This window comes from Equus przewalskii, chromosome 2, assembly GCF_037783145.1.
Source record: "Equus przewalskii isolate Varuska chromosome 2, EquPr2, whole genome shotgun sequence".
NCBI lineage: Eukaryota > Metazoa > Chordata > Mammalia > Perissodactyla > Equidae > Equus > Equus przewalskii.
Genome location: NC_091832.1, coordinates 6,486,303 through 6,506,463, shown reverse-complemented (window position 1 = coordinate 6,506,463; position 20,161 = coordinate 6,486,303). Strand labels below are relative to the sequence as shown.

Below are 20,161 nucleotides of genomic sequence, written 5' to 3'. Positions count from 1 at the left end.
GTGTAATCTAAAAATGGAATTATGGATGCCTTATGTAGGTCTTAAAACATTTATCTTTCAAACTTAAATTTCTTAGTTTAAAGCTAAGAGAGAAATAATTTACAAATGGAATTTCAAAGCTATTATCTTATTTAAATCCAATATAGACTTAAATTCTCTAACTATTGTATGTAGTTTGTCCTTTCTTTTTTTCTTAAGGAAAACTTGGAGTTAGATAGAACTGGGTCTTTCAGTTCTTACTTTCTCTTACTCAGCTAACCGTGATCAAATTACTTAATATTTCTTAGACTCAATTTCCTCTCCTGAAAAATGGGGATAACATTACTACAATATAGGAAATAATTTGCTGATGGTTAATAAATATTAGCTTCTTTCTCCTTTTCCCCCTCCACTATTTTCATCCCAGGATCTGAAATGAGTGTATGTTATGACCAATTGGGTAAGATACTTGGTCCTAAGCTTTATCATTTTGTTGTTCACTTTATGTACAGGCAATTAGATTATAGGTATTATCAGAATAATATAGAAATATTTATGAAGATCTTATACTTTTTTCTCGTTGAAGGAAAAGTCTGATCCAAGAGACTGTTTGTTGTACTTATGAAAAACATTTTATAGGGAATGTTTTAAGCCATGAGACTAATCTTCATGGACTTATGGTTATTACCACTAATTGCAATAACAATTCAATAAAGAGAAATTAATTCTATTTTCCTTCTTTCAGCAACTTCTTCAAATAGTGAAGCAGAAAACCAATCAAAATTCAGTGGACACTACTTTGAAGTTTACTTTGAGTGCACTTTGGAACCTCACAGATGAATCGCCAACCACATGCAGACACTTTATTGAAAACCAAGGGTTAGAACTCTTCATGAGGGTTCTAGAGGTTAGAATGGGAATTTAGCCGACAGCTTTGACGTTGGTTGATTTAAGCATTGATTTATTATATTTGGTTCTTTAGATAGTTACAGGTTTCTCTTTCCTTTTACAGTCTTTCCCAACTGAGTCATCCATCCAGCAGAAAGTCCTAGGACTTTTGGTAAGATATAAGCATTTCCTGCTAAATTCTAAGCTGTAATTATTTTCCATCTGAGGTAATACATTGAAAGTTGATACTCTATTTATAAACACTTAATGACATTAGAAAGTATATATAATATAATTAAGTGAAAAAGCAGACTATAAAACTAAATATGCATATTAAGATTTTCACCACATTAAAAGGAAAAATACAAATTACACACTTTTCTTTTTATTTTTTGGTATAGCACAAAGCTTCACCGTGAGCATGTTTTATTTTTATAATCAGAAAAAACAGATCTTATTTAAAAATATTGCCAACAAGGGTTCTTAGATGCTATGTTTGGTAATTAACGATTACTGCTTAAAGGACTGCTTAACAAATAAGATATTCTGTGAAGATATTGGATATAGATTAAAATGAGCTCTCTAGGATTTTGAGTCAAAGGTGAGGGATTAAATGTTTTTATCACCTTTAATCACTGCAACAGGCAAAGTACCTACTTGATAAAAGCCATTTTAGAACAGACCTCAGCTCTTGAGGAATGAGATCATAGGAGGCGTAGATTAGATTAGTGAGTAAAAAAAATGTAGATTAATGTTTGTTCTCCGGATGCAAGAGTATGAGATACTGAGCAATGAGAGATGGATTTGGGAAAGGCTGAGGGCTGACATTTAAGGAGGACCTGTCTATTCGCTATAGCTTTAGTTGTCTAAAGTAGAAAATGTAAAAAGACCTAAATGCCTAGTAATAGGGAAGTATTAAATAAATTATAGTATTTGATTGTTTTATTTGGACTTCATAGGATTTTAGATACAGAAGTTGGCTGAAGTCTTCGGAAGAGGAAAAAGGGAAATTATTTTAAGGATTCAGAGAGATCTCATAGGGCTTTAAAATCTTTTTTTTCTAAATTTTAAAAAGGATACATGTTTACTATAACTAGTGAAATAGTGCAAAAATGTATTTAAAAAGTTTAAAACTCTGTCCCCAACCTTCCATCATGTTCATCTCCATGAGGTAATTAATACAACCTCATATGCTCCCTTCCATATTTTTCTCCATTACTCTGTGATTGAATTTTTTTCAATAATTTAGTTTGAGATATTGACTGATTTAATTTTTTGTGGTCAGAGAACATAGTTTGTTTTATTTAAGTCCTTTGAAATTTATTGGGACTTGTGTTGTGTTTGTGGCCTGGAATATGGTCTGTCCTGGTCAATGTTCCATGTGTACTTGAGGAGAATGTGTAATCTGCTGTTGTTCGATTCTGTAAATGTTCTGTGTTCTGTAAGTGTCAGTCAGGTCTAGTTGGTTGATATTGTTCAAGTCTACCATATTCTTACTGATTTTCTGCCTACTTGCTCTAGCGATTATCTATAGGGGTTTAAAAATCTCCAAATATAATTGTGGATTTGTCTGTTTCTCCTTACAGTTCTATCAATTTTTGCCTCATGTGTTTTAAAGCTCTGTGAAAAAAAAGCTCTATTATTAGGTTCAATAACAAAATTGTTATGCCTTCTTGATTAATTGATCCCTTTCTCATTATGACATGACCTTCATCTCTGGTGATATCCTTTACTTTGAAATCTCCTTTGTCTCCTCTTACTATAACCATTCCAGCTTTCTTTTGCCTAATGTTAACATGGTTTATATTTTTCCATCCTTTTACTTTTAACCTATATTTGTCTTTGTATTTAAAGTGTGTTTCTTGTAGACAGCATATACTTTGCATCCTACTTTTTTATCCAATCCTGATAATCTTTGCTTTTTATTTGAGCTATTTGGATCATTTATTTATTTGTTTATTTATTTTATTTTATTATTATTATTTTTTAAGATTTTATTTTTCCTTTTTTTCCCCAAAGCCCCCCAGTACATAGTTGTGTATTTTTAGTTGTGGGTCCTTCTAGCTGTGGCATGTGGGATGCTGCCTCAGCATGGCCTGATGAGCGGTGCCATGTCCGCGCCCAGGATCCGAACCAGCGAAACCCTGGGCCGCTGAAGCCGAGCGTGCGAACTTAACCACTCGGCCACGGGGCCGGCCCCTGGCGTTTGTTTTCTGTTTGTCCCGTCTCTTCTTTGTTTTTTCTTCCTTCTTTTGGTTGAGTATTTTTTTATGATTCCATTTGATGTCCTTTCTTGGCTTATTAGATATTCCTCTTTCCTTTGTTGTGTTAATTATTTCTTTGAGTTTATAGTATACATCTTTAATCACAATTTACCTTTAAGTGATTTTATGCAATTTCATATATAGTGTAGGAACCTTACAGTAATAGACTTCCATTTCTGATCGTCCTTGTTTTATGCTATTGTTGTCATGCACTTTACTTTCACATACGTTATAAACCACACATTGTTATTTTTATTTGAAATCTTGATTATCTTTCAAGGAGATTTAAATAATCTTTAAAATCTTATATGTTTACCAAGTAGCTGCTAGTTTTGATGCTCTTCTTTCCTTCGTGTAGGTCTAGATTTCCATTTGGTTTCATTTTCCTTCTGCCTAAAAGGCGTCCTTTGAAGCTTTGTATAGTGTGGGTCTGCTGATGATGAAATCGTCAGCTTTTGTATGTCTGCAAACACTTTTTTTTTTAAGGAAGATTACCCCTGAGCTAACAACCACCCCCAAGCCTCCTCTTTTTTTTTGCTGAGGAAGATTGGCTCTGAGCTAACATCTGTGCCCATCTTCCTCCACTTTATATGTGGGACGCCTGTCACAGCGTGGCCCAATAAGCGATGCATAGGTCTGAGCCCAGGATCTGAACAGGTGAACCCAGGGCCACCAAAGCAGAGCATGTGAACTTAACTGCTATGCCACTGCGCAGGCCCCTGCAAACATCTTTATTTAACCTTTTTGTTTGAAAAATATTTTTGCCAGGTAGAGAATTCAAAGTTGACAGTACTTTAAAGATGTTGATTAGCTTTTTTCTGACTTGCGTCTTTCCAACGAGAAATCTGATGTCATCATTATCTTTATTCCTTTGTATATGCATGATTTTTTTTCCCCTGTCTACTTTTAAGATTTAAGATTAGCAACAATTTTCAGTAATTTGGTTATGATGTGTCTTGCTGTAATTTACTTAATGTTCCCTGTATTTGGGATTCATGGAGCTTCTTGGATCTATAGGTGTATAATTTTCAAGTTTGAAAAGTTTTTGGCCATTATTTCTTCAAAAAAAATTTTTTTGCACCGCTCCTCCTGCCCCCAACCCATTGGAGTCCTTTGGAGACACCAATTTCTCATATGTTAAGTTGCTTGAAATTGTCCCACAGCTCACTGGTGGTCTTTTAATTTTCTTTATTCTTGTTTTATGTATGTTTCAGTTTGGATGATTTCCATTGTTATGCCTTCTAATTCAGTAATTGTTTCTTCTGCAGTGTCTAATCTGCTGTTAACCCCATCTAGTGTATTTTTCATTCTAGATATTATCATTTTCTTCTCTAGAAGTTCAGTTTGGGTTTGTTTTTTATGTCTTCCATGTTTCTACTTAACTTTTTGGACATATGAAATATATTTTTAATAACTGTTTTACTGTCCTCTGCTAATTTTAATGTCTGTGTCAGTTCTGGGTCAATTTCAAATGATTGATTATTCTCCTCATTTTGAGTTGTGTTTTCCTGCCACTTTGTATCCCTGGTAGTTTTTGATTGGATGCCAGATATTGTGAATTTTACTTTGTTGGGTGCTGGATATTTTTGTTCTCCCATAAAATATTCTTAAGCTTTCTCCTGGGATGTAATTAACTTTTAAACAGTTTGATCATTTTGGATCCTGCTTTTATGATTTATTAGGAGGGTTCAGAGCAGTGCTCAGGCTAGGGCTAATTATTCTGTACTACTGAGACAAGACCTTCCTGAGTCCTCCACACAGTGCCCTGAGAATGAAGAGTTTTTCCAGACTGGATGGTGGGAACAAGCACTATTCCTGGCCCTGGGTGAGTGCCGGGAGCTGCTCTCTACTCTGTTTTGATGGTTCTTTTCCTGCCCTCAAATACTTCCCTCACAGCCGTGCTCTGATCGGTGCTCTGATCGGTGCTCTGCTGCGTCGAGTGGCACTCTCTGCAGCTGACTGGATTTTCCCTCTGGGCAGTGCTCTTCTCTCTGCTCTTCTGTCCTGTGAATTGCCTTGGGCTCCCTGGACTCTTAGCTCCATCTCTTCAGCTCTATGAGTCCGCACTGGGCTCTGCTTCAGTTCTGTATCTTTGTGCCGCAGCCTAGAAATCCTCTCAAGGCAATGTCTCACCTGTTTGTTTTCCATCTTTAAAGGTTACTGTCCTTTATTACCTAATGTCCAGTGCCTTGAAAACTGTTGTTTCACGTTTGTGTTTTTTTCAGTTCTTTCACAGAGGAGAGTAAATCTGGCCCCTTTTACACCATCTTTGCCAGAAGCAGGAGTCCTCATCAATCTTCCATTAAATAGGTTTAAAAATGAGAAATTTGTCTTTTATATTTATCCACATATTTCCCATATTACTCAGTTTTTGTTTGTTTGTTTGTTTTTTACTTTTTATTAAGATCATGATCGTTTACAACCTTGTGAAATTTCAGTTGTACATTATTGTTTGTCAGTCATGTTGTGGGTGCACCACTTCACCCTTTGTGCCCACCCCCCACCCCGCCTTTCCCCTGGTAACTGCTAATCTGTTCTCTTTGTCTACATGTTTAACTTCCATTTATGAGTGGAGTCATATAGAGATTGTCTTTCTCTATCTGGCTTATTTCACTTAACGTAATACCCTCAGGGTCCATCCATGTTGTTGTGAATGGGACGATTTTATCCTCTTTTATGTCTGAGTAATATTCCATTGTATGTATATACCATATCTTCTTTATCCAGTCATCTGTTGATGGGCACTTAGGTTGCTTCCGCGTCTTGGCTATTGTAAATAATGCTGCAATGAACATAGGGGTGCACGGGACTTTTGGAATTGCTGATTTCACGTTCTTTAGATAGATACCCAGTAGTCGGATGGCTGGGTTGTATGGTATTTCAATTTTTAATTTTTTGAGAAATCTCAATACTGTTTTCCATAGTGGCTGCACCAACCATATTATATCAGTTTTTCAAAAATTTCTTTAGGGGCCGGCCCGGTGGCACAGTGGTTAAGTGCACTCGTTCCGCTTTGGCAACCCAGGGTTCACTGGTTCAGATCCCAGGTGCAGACATGGCACCGCTTGGCAAGCTGTGCTGTGGCTGGCATCCCACGTATAAAATATAGGAAGATGGGCATGGATGTTAGCTCAGGGCCAGTCTTCCTCAGCAAAAAGAGGAGGATTGGCAGCAGATGTTAGCTCAGGGCTAATCTTCCTCAAAAAAAACAATTTTATTTTAGTGTAGGTATGCTGGCGATGAATTTTCATTTGGTTTTGTTTGTGTGAAAAAGTCTTTTATTTCGCTTTCATTTTCAAAAGGTAAATTGTTTCAGGCTATTGATGTCTAACTGGGCATTTTTTTCTCTTGAGTTTTTGGGTTTATAATTTTCATCAAATTTGGAAAAATTTTGGCCATTATTTCTTCAAATATTTTTTCTTCTTTTTTTTAAAATTTTTTGATGAAGATTAGCCCTGAGCTAACATCTGCCACCAACCCTCCTCTTTTTGCTAAGGAGAACTGGCCCTGAGCTAACATCCATGCCCATCTTCCTCTACTTTATAGGTGGGACACCTGCCACAGCATGGCTTGACAAGCAGTGCATACATTCACACCCAGGATCCAAACCAGTGAACCCCAGGCTGCTGAAGCAGAACGTGTGAACTTAGCCGCTGTGCCACTGGGCTGGCCCCCCAAAATTTTTTTCTGTACCCTCTCTCATGTCCTCTCTTACTGAGATTTCAATTACAAATATCTTAGATTGCTTGATATTGTCTCACATGTCACAGAAGTACCTATTGACTTTTTTCCCAGTTTTTCTCTTCTTTCTTTCTGTGCTTTTGACTTGGATGTTTTCTGTTGCTATGTTTTTTAGTTCACTGATTTTTTTCCTGCTGCATCTCATTTGCTGTTAATCTCATCCAGTATATTTTTTTAAAAATTGGCCCCAAGCTAACATCTGTTGCAAATCTTCTTTTCTTTCTCTTTTCTTCTTCTCCCCAAAGCCCTCAGGTACATAGTTGTATATTCTAGTTGTAGGTCCTTCTGGCTCCGCTATGTGGGACGCTGCCTCAGCATGGCCTGATGAGCAGTGCTAGGTCCCCACCCTGGATCTGAGCCGGTGAAACCCTGGGCCGCTGAAGCAGAGCACATGAACTTACCCACTCAGCCATGGGGCCGGCCCCTCATCCAGTATATTTTTCATTTCAGATATATATATGTTTTTTCTATTTCTAGAAGTTACATTTAGATCTTTTTTTTAATCTTCATTTTTCTCCTTCTGGTATTTTCCTTTCAACTTGAATCATATTTATAACATTTATAGTAGCTGTTTTAGGTCCATGTCTGCTAATTCTGTTATCTCTGTCATTTCTATTCATTGATTTTTCTCCTGATTGTGGGTCATGTTTTTTCCTGATCTTTGTATGCTTGGTAACTATTTTTTTTTGCAGGGTAAGATTGGCCCTGAGCTAACATCTGTTGCCACCTTCCCATTTTCTTTTTCCCCTCCCCAAAGCCCCACTACATGGTTGTATATCCTAGTTGTAAGTTGTTCTGGTTTTTCTATGTGAGCTGCCACCACAGCATGGCAACTGACAGATGGGTGGTGTGGTTCTGCACCCAGGAAGTGAACCTGGGCTGCTGAAGTGGTGAGCGTGGAACTTTAACCGCTGGACCATCAGGGCTTGCTCTGTATGCCTGGTAAATTTTGATTGGATGGCAGTCATTGTGAAATTTACATTGCTAATTGCTGGATTTTATTGTTTTCCTTTAAAGAATCTTGGATTTTGTCTGACATGCAGTTAAGTTACTCGCAGATCAAGTTATCCCTTTCAAAGGTTATTTATCTACTTTGTTAGAATGGTTCAGATCAGTCTTTACCCTATGACTGATATATGATTTAACCCTACTACTGTCCAATGTTTTGTTTATTATGAGATCTCTTCACTCTGGCTGATGGGAATGTGAACTATTCCTAACCGTGTGTGGCTTTGGGATTGGTTCATGCACTGCTTTCTGGTGATTCTTTCCCTAGCCTCATGGAGTTTCACCCCATATCAATACTCAACCAAAGATTTGAAGGCATCCCTCTGCAGGTGTCTTTCACTCTTTTTCTCTCTCTCTCAAGCTTTTTCCATTTCAGTACTCTGTTCTACAAATGTTTGCTGCCTTGGCCACCCTGAACTCTGATCTCTGTCTCTTCAACTCAGCAAAACTGCCAGATTCTTTCTCTTTAGATTTCCTTTACATACACAGCAATCTGGAAACTGCCCCATTTGAATACCTTCTCTCAGGGATCACATTCCTGTATAGCCTATTATCCACTGTCTGAAAATAGTTCTCTCATATATTTTGTCTGGTTTTCTGGTAACTTGTTTAGGGCAGGAAAGAATGGCCATAATTCTTTTGATGTTCTATTTTGTTCTATTCTGAGTTTTTCCTTTTTGTGTTTTGTTTTAATAGTGGTGTCTTTGTGTTTTCTTTCTTTCTTTTGAGGAAGACTGGACCTAAGCTAACATCTGTGCCCATCTTCCTCTACTTTATATGTGGGACACCCACCACAGCATGGCGTACCAAGCAATGCCATGTCCATACCGGGATCTGAACTGGCGAACCGCGGGCTGCCAAAGCAGAATGTGTGAACTTAAATGCAGTGCCACTGGGCTGGCCCTGTCTTTGTGTTTTCTCGTGTGTGTGTGTGTGTGTGTGTGTGTGTGTGTATTTACTTTTTTTTATCAGTTACTATCTTGTAGTTGTATTATATGAGGTTCTTGGGGGATCTAATCAACTATTGTTTGTTGATTCTTACTCGTCATGGATTGTTTTCATTGTGAATAGTAATTTAGCATTGTGATGTGTCTTCTGTGGGGCTTTGAGTTCCAGGGGTGTGGGGTCTTTGTCTTTCTTTCTATCAAGCTTCCCCAAGCTTGGAGGAGATGGAGGCCTACTCGTTTGTTTGTTTTAAATGGCATATATTTCCTTTCTTTTTGTGTCGCTATAAAAATGATACATGCTATGTAAAAAATATAAATAATAAAAAATTAATGTGAAATGCCTTTTCTTGTATAAATATGTGCGATTAGAGAGGGACATAGGAGACCTTGATTAATCATTGATGCGATAGAAAAATACAAGATTATACACATTCATGTAGTGAGTATAGTTAAACTTGTCTCTTCTACCCTCACTCTTTTTCATGGTTGGAGAAGAAAACTTGTTGGTCATTACAAAGAATACATTTGGACATGATGCCTTTCATTTTCATTTCTTATAGAATGATTTAAGCTAGGGAGTGAATAGTCTCTTAACAATGAAAAGACCAGGGTTTTTGGTTTCTAAGAAATGGAATAAATCTGTTAGGAAGAGAATTATGATTTCATAGTAGATCAAATGAAGTTTTAAGAATAAGGATTAATCTTCAGAGTGCTGAGATAAGTTAGATCTTAGATCCTTTGGGAGATCAATCACAGTATAAATTGGAAACCCCTCAGTTGTTTCCCCTGTGAACAGAGGTCTTCCTTATGTACTGCCTGGGGAAGCCACCACACCCCAAGTCCAGATACCTACCTTCTTTAGGCCAGCAGGCAAACTTTGGCATTCGGTGGAGGTCTAAGGCTATGAAATTTTTAAGACATGAGATCACTATATTGCTCAAACAAATGGATGCTTTTTTGTCTTCATCTTACTTAGGCTCTCCACATTATTCAGAATTGGTAATCTCTACGTCCTTTTGAGACACTCACCCCTCTCTGCTTTCTAGAAACAAACTTTCCTGGTTTTCTTCCTACCTCTCTTGCTGTTGCTTTTCAGCTTGGAGTTTCTCCAGACCACACAGATGGTGTAAATTTGAACTACAATCTTGCATGAGGGCAGGCCTCTGGTTGTAAATTACAAGGGAAGACTTCTACTTTTAGGCCAGAGCCCAGGTTATATAATAGGCTTCTTTTTCACGTATCTGTGCCAGTCGACTCTTTTATTGAGGTTTAACGCTTTGAAAGTCCTTGCCTTGTATGCGAAGTCTCAGTTCCAATTTCTAGCCCTTACCTTCTGCTCTTGCACGGCTATTAAAACCCAGTTCTCTTGCTCCTGCAGGTCAGTGATGGCCTGTTACTGCTCTAGTTTGGGTTTGTTTGCTTTTTATCCCAGCAAATAAAGTTAGATATTTAAAGGCTGCTAGCTATTTTTCACCCAGCATTTCTACATATGTTATAGCGGTAAATTTTTAGGTTATCTAGTTCACCATTTTGCCTGAAAAGGAACCCACTACTGTTTCTTTATTTTATTGTTTGGGGAGGAGAGGAAAAAATCACCCATAATCCCACTGTGTTAACACAGCAACAATCTTCACCTTTTGTCCATATGCAGCTACATGTTTAAATCATTGCAGTCTCTGCTCTTTCTTAGAATGCTGGGGGTCGTTTAGCCATTTGCTAAACATATAACTTTGATTTTTATGTCTTCTTTTTTTTCCAGAACAATATAGCTGAAGTACAAGAATTGCACTCTGAATTAATGTGGAAGGATTTTATAGACCACATCAGCAGCCTTCTACATAGTGTTGAAGTGGAAGTCAGTTACTTTGCAGCTGGAATTATTGCCCATTTAATATCTAGAGGTGAACAAGCTTGGACTTTGAGCCGTAGCCAGAGAAATTCTCTTCTGGATGATCTGGTAGGGTCATTTTGTGATTTCTGGAAGCATATAAACAACATTTGTAGTGGTTAAACTATCAAAACCTCATAATGCAATAATGCAGTGCTAAATAAATGTTGTAATCCTTTCTTGTGTCTTGTATCTTGCAGCATTCAGCTATTTTGAAATGGCCGACTCCAGAGTGTGAGATGGTAGCATACAGGTAATTAGCAAGATAATATTAAGCCAGTAATCTAGTCATTTTGCTTGCCTAGAGATCATTCCTACTGGGTGTATAGTTTTTCCCTGAGGCATCCATCTTTGTATTGGCTTTAAAAAAAGTATTTTTACTTTTTTCTGCTACCTATCATTCCTCAGTCCTTCGTTCTACAGTTTTTGAAGACAAGTGTCAGGGACTTCTTTTATACTCTTGAAATTCAAAGATGAGTAAGACAGTGCCTGCACACAACAACCTTACAGCCTAGTAAGGGGAGACCAAATGTGAATCAGGTATAATTCACTATTGTACTAGTTATATGAAAGTGCTACAAGAGTGCTATGAAACTAAACATTAGATACTTAAATCTGTCCTGGAAAATCCAGAGGAAGTGGATTGTGAGCTGAGTTTTGAGAAAGAAGTAAGGGCAGAAGATTTTAGGAAGAGGATACAATGTATTAATGCAGAGGTCTAAAAAAGGTGACATTGAAAGAACCAGACACCAGATTAGTTTGAGGAAACAGTTAATAAAAATTTATGAAAGTGCATACTGGATTCCCAACTCTGTTTATGACAATTAGGTGACTTGATAGCTATGTAAGTATTACGCATTGCTGCATAAATATTATTACAACTTATTTTTGTTGTCTACTTCATAAATGCTGATGCCGCCAACGTTTTTGATTCTCCCAACTTACGTTCTATCCATTTTGGGGCAGAGGACCAGTGGAATGGAAAGGCTAATTCTAGACCTTCATGGCGTTCTACCGGTTAATTATCAGCTAACTTCTCCTTTTCTAAGTTTCCAAACCAAGTTCTGCTGTTCTTCAAGTATGTATCTTCAAGACCAAAAAAGTACTTTGGAAAAAAATATTTTTTTCTGGGCCGGCCCCGTGGCCAAGTAGTTAAATTCGTGTGTTCTGCTTCGGTGGCGCCAGGATTTTGCTGGTTCAGATCCTGGGTGCAGACCTAGCACCACTCATCAAGCCATGCCGAGGCGGCATCCCACATGCCACAACTAGAAGGACTCACAACTAAAAATGTACAACTATGTACCAGGGGGCTTTAGGGAGAAGAAGGAAAAAAAAAATCTAAAAAAAAATTTTTTTTCTGTTACTACCATGTTTTGATCACTTTCCATCTTCTGTCCCAAGACTTTTGTGTGAATATGATCCTTTTTCAAATGGCTAAGACGAAGAAAAGATGTTCTATAGCTCATTTACACTAGTTTAAAAATAGTAGAATGTGGTTTCTAGAATGGAATTATTGTGTTAGGAAATAACACTAAGTATAAGATGTAACTTTTATTCTTTCCTTTTGACCTTTAGGTCCTTTAATCCATTTTTCCCATTACTTGGCTGTTTCACGACACCAGGAGTCCAGCTGTGGGCAGTTTGGGCTATGCAACATGTCTGCAGCAAAAATCGTATGTACCAAAAAGAGAAATTTGTCTTTCTGTTTCAAGTGAAATTCTCCTTACATGGGAAAGCCATTTCTAAATTGTGTGTTGAAGTAAGTTTTAGGGACGCAGACTTTAAACAATACAATGTAAGAGAATTTTAGGTTATAAACTAGATTTATTCTTTCAGAATGAAAGAATGGCAATACTAGATACCGAATGACACTGGTGAATGAGACACACTCTTTTAACCTTATGGAATATAGAGATTAGGAGCCTACAGTGAGTCCATATGTTGAGCACAAGGTCTTAAGGAGATCCAGTGTTTATGGTGCATTCCAGTGCCCAGGCCTCATCCACACTAAATTCCATTGTTTAAGACATTCCTGGGGCTGGCTCAGTGGCGTAGTAATTAAGTTGGCACACTCTGCTTCAGCAGCCTGGGATTCGCCGGTTCAGATCCCGGGCATGGACCTATGCACCAGTCATCAAGCCATGCTGTGGTAGGCGTCCCACATATAAAGTGGAGGAAGATGGGCTCAGATGTTCACTTAGGGTCAATCTTCCTCAGCAAAAAGAGGAGGATTGGCAGTGGATGTTAGCTCAGGGCTGATCTTCCTCAAAAAAGTAAATAAATAAATTTTTTTATGTTAAAAAATAAATAAATAATCAGGAACAAGGAAAAATAATTTGAAAAAACATTAAAGGTTTGAGGGAAAAGAGTAGAAATAGAATGTAGATATGTAGGCTGTTCATGGTGATTCATATACTTTTTTGTGGCTGGACTCCAAATAATCAGCTACATGGCTCTCTTTCCATATAAGGGGGAAAAAACATTCCATATCCTCAGATGGAAGTAAAGCTTTTCTGAGCAGTTACCTACAAATTAAATTCCTTTTATAGGACCTTAATAGGGGCCATATTGTAAATGGCCTTATATAGGAAATATGAGAGTTGTTTTTTGGGTTTTTTTTGCTGAGGAAGATTCGCCCTGAGGTAACATCCATGCCAATCTTGCTCTATTTTGTATGTGGGTCACTGCCACAGCACGGCTGCTGATGAGTGGCGTTGGTCTGTGCCCGGGAACTGAATCTGGCCCACTGAAGTGGAGCACACTGAACTTAACCAGTAGGCCGTGGGGCTGGCCCTGAGAGTTGTGTTTTTTTGTTTTGGGGGGTGTTTTTTGGTGAGGAAGACTGGCCCTGAGCTAACATCTGTGTCAGTCTTCCTCTCTTTTGTATATGGAATGCCACCACAGCATGGCTTGATGAGCGATGTGTAGGTCAGTGCCCAGGATCCAAACCTGCAAACCCTGGGCCACCGAAGCTGAGTGTGCAAACTTACGACTACGCCACAGGGCTGGCCCTCCAAGAGTTGTTTTTAACAATAGTCTTATAGCAAATAGCAGTAACATTTTGTTAGATTCTTTCTTGTTGCATTCTTTGATGAAAACTCAGTGTGTACCACAAAAAGGCAAGTCAGCAAAAGGTCGTCTGTGTCAGGTGGACAGAGGAGGAGGGTTTAGGGAATGGGATGTGACAGAGAAACTGCTTTGTAACCACCTGAACTTCCACCTGGCAGGGTTTCTGGCTGCTCTTACTAAATTCCCCACAAGCAGAGTTGTTTGTTTATAACGTAAGACTGCCTCATTAGCCTCATTAAACTGCCTCTGCACTAAAAATTATCTTCTTGTGCTGAACCCACAGGTTGTGAGAACTCCCTAGTTTATTAAGCCTACCCCATCTTATGCCAAGCCTCTATAATCTCTAGCCTTCTGTCCTCATTACTCAAGGATGCACTTTTACAGTTCCATAGGAGAAAATAAAAAATAATAAGTAGATAATAGTGCTTTTTCATATAACTGTTTATTTTTGTTAATACTTGAGGTATTGCTATTCTTTCAAGTTTATTCTATGGAATGACCACCCTAAAGAATTTATTCTAAAATGCACTGTAATTGGGGGAATGTTAGAATATTTTATCTCAACTCAGATAGTTCAGGTTCCTACTTTCTTGCCCTCCTGGCTTGTTTTGTTTATATTTAAATGGAATTTACTTCTCACTTTGCTTTAAAAAGTTTTAATGCCGTTTATGGCTTTTAATGATTAAGAGATACTATTGCATAGTGATTAAGAGCACACAGGAACCTACCTGGATTCAAATCATGTTCCAGCACTTACTATGTATGCCCTTTTGAGAAAATTATTAAGCCTGGGGCTTCAGTTTCCACATTTGTTAAATGGGAATAATAATAGTGCCTATTTCATACATTATGATGAACCTTTTCCCATATTTTAGAAAGTTTTTGACACTGTCATTTGTAACAATCACATAATCGTTACTATATGGTGTGTTAGTTTCCTAGCGCTACCGTAAGAAGTACCACAGATAGATGGTTTAATACAAAAGGAATGTCCTCTCTTGCAGTTCTGGAGGCTAGAAGTCTAATCAGGATGTCAGCAGATCCATGCTTTCCCTGGAGGCTTGAGAGGAGAATCCTCTTTTGCCTTTTCTAGCTTCTGGTGTTTGCTGCCAATTCATGGCATTCCTCGACTTGTAGATACATCTCTCTAGTCAAAAGGCCGTCTTCTCCCTGTGTGTCTTCACATCGTCTTCTGTGTGTGTCTGTTTCTGTGTCCATATCTCCACTTTTCATAAGAACACCAGTCATATTGGATTAGGGCCCACCCTAATGACCTCATCTTAACTAATTCCATCAGCAACAACCCTATTTTCAAATAAGGTCGCATTCTGAAATACTGAGGGTTAAGACTTTAACCTGTCTTTTGGGGGTACACAGTATGATCCATAACGTATGGCTATCCATTTATTAAATGGACTTAGTAATTTATGTAGCCATTTCCCTATTGAACATTTAGGTAGTCTACCTTTTAATTTTAAAATTATACTCAAATGCTTGTTTTTATAGAGATATTCATGGCACCATTATTTATAATAGCAAATAACGAAATAACCTAGAGGTCCAGCAATAGAGAAATGTTAGATAAAGTCGGAATATTCAGACAGTGGAATATTTGCATGTCATTATAAGTGAAGAAGATATGACAGAAAATTATATAAGCAGAAACTTATACTCTGGGCCATGACAGAATAACTGTACCAGACTAGCCCTCCAGCCATAAATAATAGAAAACTGGAGGGGAAATTTGAAACAGTTTTTTTCTAGACGTTAGACAAAAGACAGCAAGGATTCCAGTCCCTGAAAGCAGGAAAACAAATAAGATGAGCTCTACAGTCTCCCTGGCTTTCTTCCTGGAGGCATTTACCAGACCAGGCTTAGGGTGGGGAAACCAAGTATAGCACAGCAATTTCATTGACTCCTTGAACTGAGGAGACAGAAATCAGAGTTTGGCAAGACTGAGGTGCCTGGAATTTGTGGGATAGAGTAATGCAGAGGTGGTAGCTACATCTAGAAAGAACTCCAGAAATCTTCATAAGGGTTTCTTGAGTCTTTGACTGAAACTAAGCTGTGCATGTCTAGGGTGAGACTCCTTGAGGCCTGAAAAAGAACAAATACCAGGAACTGCTGACTGAACATTTGGAGGTCACACAGGGTTGGGAAATATTCGAATTCTAAACAGTAGAAAGAACTTAGTACCCAAGGCATTCATTACAGATGTCAAAAGAACTAGAAGAGATTAAACTAGCCCCCAAATAAAGGCTTCTTTAGGGCAACCCTAACAAAGTGTAAAAACAAGTCTTGAAATGGTCATGCTGCTCTGCAAATAAACTATCTGCCAGCGGAAGAGTGTGCACTTTTTTTAAAAAAACAACACAATCTAGACAGTCAACAACATGTTTAGTATCTGACAAAAATTGCTAGATGAGGGAAGAAGCTTAGAAAATGTGACCTATAACCAGGAGAAAAATCAGGCAATTGAAACAGACCCAGAAATGATGGTGATGATGGAATTAGCAGAAGAGAACTTCAAAACATATATTTATAGATATAATCCAAGATTTTAAAGAACAAATGAATAATAAGAGGAGAAAAAGATAAAACAGAAGTGCTACAGCTAAAACTTTAAATATTTAACATGAAAAATATCCACAGGAACTTAATAGATAACACAGAAGAAAAGGTCAGTGAAATTGAACAGAAACTGTGCAAACTGAAGCTTAGAGAGAAAGAAAGCTGAAAAAAAAAAAAAGAAAGAACACTAGAACTACCCTGATAGCAATACCAGGTAAAGACATTATAAGAAAAGAAAATTACTAAACAATCTCTCATGAACATAGATGAGGAAATTCTTAACAATTTTTTAACAAACAGAACCCAACAGCTTATAAAAAGGATCCCGGGAGGTTATTCCAGGAATGCAATGTTGTTTAACATTTGAAAATCAGAGTTTTTCATCCTGCTACCAGACCGGGAAAGAAAAGCAATTTGATCCTCTCAGTAGATACAGAAAAAGCATTTGACAAATGTTGGCATACAGTCCTGATAAAGAGCATATAAGGAAATCGTACAGCTAACATCAAAATTAATAGTGAAAAATTAAATGTGAATGTTTCTCCCTATGATCAGGAACAAGGCAAGGGTGTCCAGTCTCACCACTATCGAACATTGTAATGGAGGTTCTGTCCAGTAGGATCAGGAAAGAAACAAATAAAAGGCATCCAGATTGGAAAGAATGAAGTAAAGCTGTTCTCATTTGCAGATGACGTGATTATCTATGTAGAAAAATCCCATGAAATCTGCAAAAGGGCAACTAGATCTAATAAGTGAGTGTCTCAGGGTTCCAGGATACAAGATCTATGTACACCAATCACTTGCATTTCTGTATACCAGCAACAACCAATATAAATGGAAAAGTGACATTATAGTTGCATCAAAAACTATGAAATACTTAGGCATATATCTGACAAAGATGTGCAAGACCTGTGTGCTGAACAAAGCATTACTGAGAGACGTTAAAGAATGCCTAACTAAATGGAGAGACCTACCATGTTCATAAATTAGAAGGCTTAATATTGTTAAAATGGCAATTCTCCCCAAATTTGCTGTAGATTTACAAAATCTCAGCAGGCTTTTGAAGAGAAGTTGACAGGCTGATTCTAAAATTCATATAGAAATGCAAAGGACCTACAATATAGTGTTAAAAACAAAATTCAACTGAGTAAATTTAAAGATCTAATTGGCTTTATTAAACAATTCATGAAATGGGCAGCATCTACTACATAGAAAAGAGCTCCAAGAAACTGTACAAAATGGAAGACTTTCATGGGCAGAAAGAGGCGAGGCAAGGAAGTTATGCAAACAAAGGGCAGAAAGTTTCGCGCAAGGTCACCTTCCTTGGGAGAAGGTGGGGCTCTGTCAGGCAGATTGCCTTGCTCGTGCTGACCAGGTAATTCCAGACTGACTGGCTGAAGATCACATTCCTGGGAGAGGCTGAAACTGCAGTTAGGGTAGGTGTTAAGTCTTGATTTGCTGACGTGGGGCTTAGCACAAATTACTCCATTTTGGGCCTGTTGTTTCTTTTTGAACAATCACCCCTTTTTGATCAGACCGTCAGCCAAACTGAGAGATGTGATAAAAATGTAAGACATTAGCGCCACTCTCAGCGACTGCTGAGTTCTTGTCCCACCTCTTACCCATCCTCTGTGGGACGTTCACAGTCCATGACTTTTTTTTTTCTGAATCTCTGTTATATTCACAGGTCACAACTTTTAGGCTCATAATTTTTTAGTCAGTCATTTTCTTCATTGCTTTTCTGGTATACCAGTCTTAGGGAGATCATTTGCTTGGTGGTCAGCAGCTGTGAACATGCATTTAAGGCTTTTGAGAAAATACAGCATGCCGGGGAGACTACTATGATTGTGATAAGCAGGATAATGTCTAGAGTGTACTGCAGAGCCATGGTCCCCAAGATTCAAACCAATCAGAATCAAATAAGTCAAAGAAAGACGCCAGTGAAGGAGTCACTTTCTTAAGCCAGGTGGCTTGTTCAGTGATCTTATGTACCTGAGTTTCATCTTCCCCAGAAATGTTAATCCAGATGCAGCAAATGGTGTTGGCTACAGTACAGGCTCCTCCTTGTTCAGCTAAAAGATGATCAGGGGCCATCCTATTATCAAGAACAACTTTGGCCAGAGAGTCTAAGGATTTTTGTTGGGCAGCTATCGCTTTTTCGCAACAGATTCTGCAATATTTTCAAGAGTTATGGAGAGATTCCTAATCATAGCCTCATTTGTACTCATTCGTAACCAGTGAAGTAGGGACCTGCCAAAGGAAGGAAATTCCGAATCATGAAACCCTCCTGGTAGGTCCTTTCTGACTCGACAGTATCAATTCAGGGTTGTTGACCAGTGAGATGGCTCAGTCTGTCTGTGAATAGTCAGGGGCACAGTCAGGTAACCTAAAAGGCATTGCCTGGTGATGCACCAGCCCTCCAGACATTCATAGGCCCAAGGAGCATGATAACCGCCACAGATAAAAATAAATCCTGTCAGGACACAAACCACTCCTGCTAAGGTGGCATTGTTAATGGACAGATCAGAGTTTTTTATGACAAATCCAGCAGTCTGAAAGATCACCTCCTTTAGCAATGGCCTGGGAGATATGGATGATGATGTTATCCTTCCAAGCCAGTGCCGGAGTAAAAGAAAGAAAGAAGAAAGGGTTTCATGTTTAAAGTATGAAGTCTTGATCCGGCATCTTGGGTGGAAGCAGTCTACATCGATGTCAGCTCTTTCTCTTTATCAGCAGTTTAATTCAGAGGTCTCCACTGTCTGCACAGGACCAAACGTCAAGTGGAGCCTTCTTTATTTATTTTTTATTTTTTTGAAGATTGGCAACAGTTGTTAGCTCAGGCGCCAATCTTTTTTTTTTTTAAGATTTTTAAAATTTTTTTCCTCTTTCTCCCCAAAGCCCCCAGGTACATAGTTGTACATTCTTCGTTGTGGGTCCTTCTAGTTGTGGCATGTGGGACGCTGCGTCAGTGGGGTTTGATCACCAGTGCCATGTCCGCGCCCAGGATTCGAACCAACAAAACACTGGGCCACCTGCAGCGGAGCGTGCAAACTTAACCACGAGGCCACGAGGCCAGCCCCAGTGGAGCCTTCTTTAGCTGTGAGATGTGTACCCAAGGTTCAAGTCCCTGAAGTTTGGTTGCCATCTGGCTAGTGAGGAGGACCTGGTATAGTCCCTTCCAAGGAGATCGAAGGGCAGTCTTCGTTCTTAGTGATTACAAATGAGAAGAGTGGGAGAGAATTGGGAATGTTAGTTTGGAGAGTTGTAGCCAGAAATTTGAGGAAACTAGAATAATTCAGGGTCCAGTCAAGTTTGTAGATATACAACAAAACCTCGAAAACAATTAACAGGACTAAAATCTAACGTCTGAAAGGTACAAACAGGCTGGCCCAGTGGTGCAGCGGTTAAGTGTGCACGTTCTGCTTCGGCAGCCCAGAGTTCACTGATTCGGATCCCGGGTGTGGACATGGCACTGTTTGTCAAGCCATGCTGTGGTAGGCGTCCCACATATAAAGTAGAGGAAGATGGGTACGGATGTTAGCTCAGGGCCAGTCTTCCTCAGCAAAAAGAGGAAGATTGGCAGCAGGTGTTAGCTCAGGGCTGATCTTCCTCAAAAAATAAATAAATAATTAATTAAAAATAAAAGGTGCAAACATAATTTTTCTCTCTGCAATTACCCCCATTTTTGTCTTCTTACCAAAGATAATCACACTAAAACTAATTTGTTTGCATTAAACTTGGCCTGATATTGATATAAGTGCAACAAGAATAGTGATTGGCCATATAAGCTCTTTTTAAGACTGCTT

At 38.5% G+C, this 20,161-nt stretch overlaps 1 protein-coding gene across 5 annotated transcripts in view; it reads left to right on the top strand.

Moving 5' to 3' along the window:
- ZYG11B (zyg-11 family member B, cell cycle regulator) overlaps positions 1 to 20,161 on the top strand; it is a 90,211-nt gene that overhangs the window by 58,560 nt on the left and 11,490 nt on the right. For all 5 annotated transcript variants that reach the window (XM_070609604.1, XM_070609607.1, XM_070609608.1 and 2 more), the window contains 5 exons: positions 725 to 886; positions 992 to 1,039; positions 10,587 to 10,784; positions 10,916 to 10,968; positions 12,291 to 12,388. In XM_070609604.1, coding sequence (XP_070465705.1) covers positions 725 to 886; positions 992 to 1,039; positions 10,587 to 10,784; positions 10,916 to 10,968; positions 12,291 to 12,388 — 559 coding nt within the window. The remainder of the gene's footprint in view (positions 1 to 724; positions 887 to 991; positions 1,040 to 10,586; positions 10,785 to 10,915; positions 10,969 to 12,290; positions 12,389 to 20,161) is intronic.